The 1,511-nt window shown below is 38.9% G+C and overlaps 1 protein-coding gene across 1 annotated transcript; it reads right to left on the bottom strand.

Annotated features, from left to right (window-relative positions):
• Positions 1-243: 243 nt before the first annotated feature.
• On the bottom strand, positions 244-909 carry LOC122008452. Its single transcript, XM_042564198.1, has one exon. It carries the CDS (start codon positions 907-909, stop codon positions 244-246), a length of 666 nt encoding a protein of 221 aa, XP_042420132.1.
• Positions 910-1,511: the final 602 nt, after the last annotated feature.

Genomic DNA, 1,511 nt, shown 5'->3' with positions numbered 1-1,511 from the left:
TATCCGCATATCTTCCTCTACTGGTACATCATGAAGGTATTTTTTTAAACGTTGTCCGTTTACTTTAAATTCTCCATGCTCCTCGCTCTAAATGTCAACATCTCCGAACGGGTAAACATTTTTGATTTGGAATGGTCTTGTCCATCTCGATTTTAACTTTCCAGGAAAGAGTTTCAATCTTGAATTAAACAACAACACTGAGTCCCCTTCCTTGAATTATCTCCGCATGATATGTTGATCATGTCATTTCTTTGTTCTCTCTTTGTAGGATTTGGCATGTTCGTAGGCATCCATCCTCAACTCATCAAGCTCATTTAATTGGAGTTTCCTTTTATCTCCTGCTAACTTCAGGTCTATGTTAAGCTGTTTTATCGCCCAGTAAGTCTTGTGTTCTAATTCTACTGGAAAATAACACGACTTCCCGTACACAAGTCGAAATGGGGGCATACCGATTTGAGTATTGAAAGTAGTATGGTATACCCATAAAGCATCATCTAATTTCAATGACCAGTCTTTGTGGGAATTGGACACTGTCTTTTCTAATATTGCTTTGATCTCCCGGTTGGAAATCTCAGCTTGTCCATTGGTCTGGGGATGGTAGGGTGTCGCTACTTTGTGGCTAACTCCGTATTTCTTTAGCAAATTTTTAAACTGTCTTTCAATGAAGTGTGAACCCCCATCGCTAATAACTGCCCTAAGCACACCGAACCGTGGAAAAATCACTTTTTTAAACAGTTTAATTACTATTTTGGCATCACTGGCAGGAGAAGCTATGGCTTCTACCCATTTCGATACATAGTCCACTGCCACTAAAATATAATTGTTTCCACATGATAAAGGAAAGGGTCCCATAAAGTCTACTCCCCATACATTGAACAGTTCCACTTCGAGGATGCAATTCAGTGGCATCTCATTTCTCCTAATGATGTTCCCGGTCTTTTGACATTGGTCGTAGGACTGCACAAAATTTTTCGTGTCTTTATATAGACTTAGCCAAAAAAAATCCTGCTTGTAAAATCTTTGCAGTTGTTTTTGACACTCCCAAATGTCCACTGTAAGATGATGAGTAACAGTGAAATAAAATGTCCTTGATCTCGTCTTCCGGCACACACCTTCGGTAGATTGTATCTCTGCATTTCCTAAAAAACAGCGGTTCGTCCCATATGTAGTGTTTAACGTCTGAGAAAAACTTCTTCTTCTGTTGCCAGGTGAATTTTGGGGGAAGTACTCCACTTGCAAGATAGTTAACAAAATCCATATACCAAGAAACTCTCTCAAAATTTACTGCCAACAGATGCTCATCAGGGAAAACATCATTTATGGGTGGATCAAAATCCACATCTTTCTGCCCATTTGGCCATACTCGGGATAAGCCCCTTTCTTGTCTCTAATTTTTAGATTATATTCCTAAAGAAGCAAGATCCACCTAATCAAATGGAGTTTGACATCTTTCTTATTAACCAAATATCTTATGGCAGCATGATCAAAATACACTATCACTTTTGAGCCCA

This window comes from Zingiber officinale, chromosome 1A (assembly GCF_018446385.1).
Source record: "Zingiber officinale cultivar Zhangliang chromosome 1A, Zo_v1.1, whole genome shotgun sequence".
NCBI classification, from domain to species: Eukaryota; Viridiplantae; Streptophyta; class Magnoliopsida; order Zingiberales; family Zingiberaceae; genus Zingiber; species Zingiber officinale.
The sequence above is the reverse complement of the archived record's forward strand: the minus strand, read 5'-3'. Positions and strand labels throughout refer to the sequence as shown.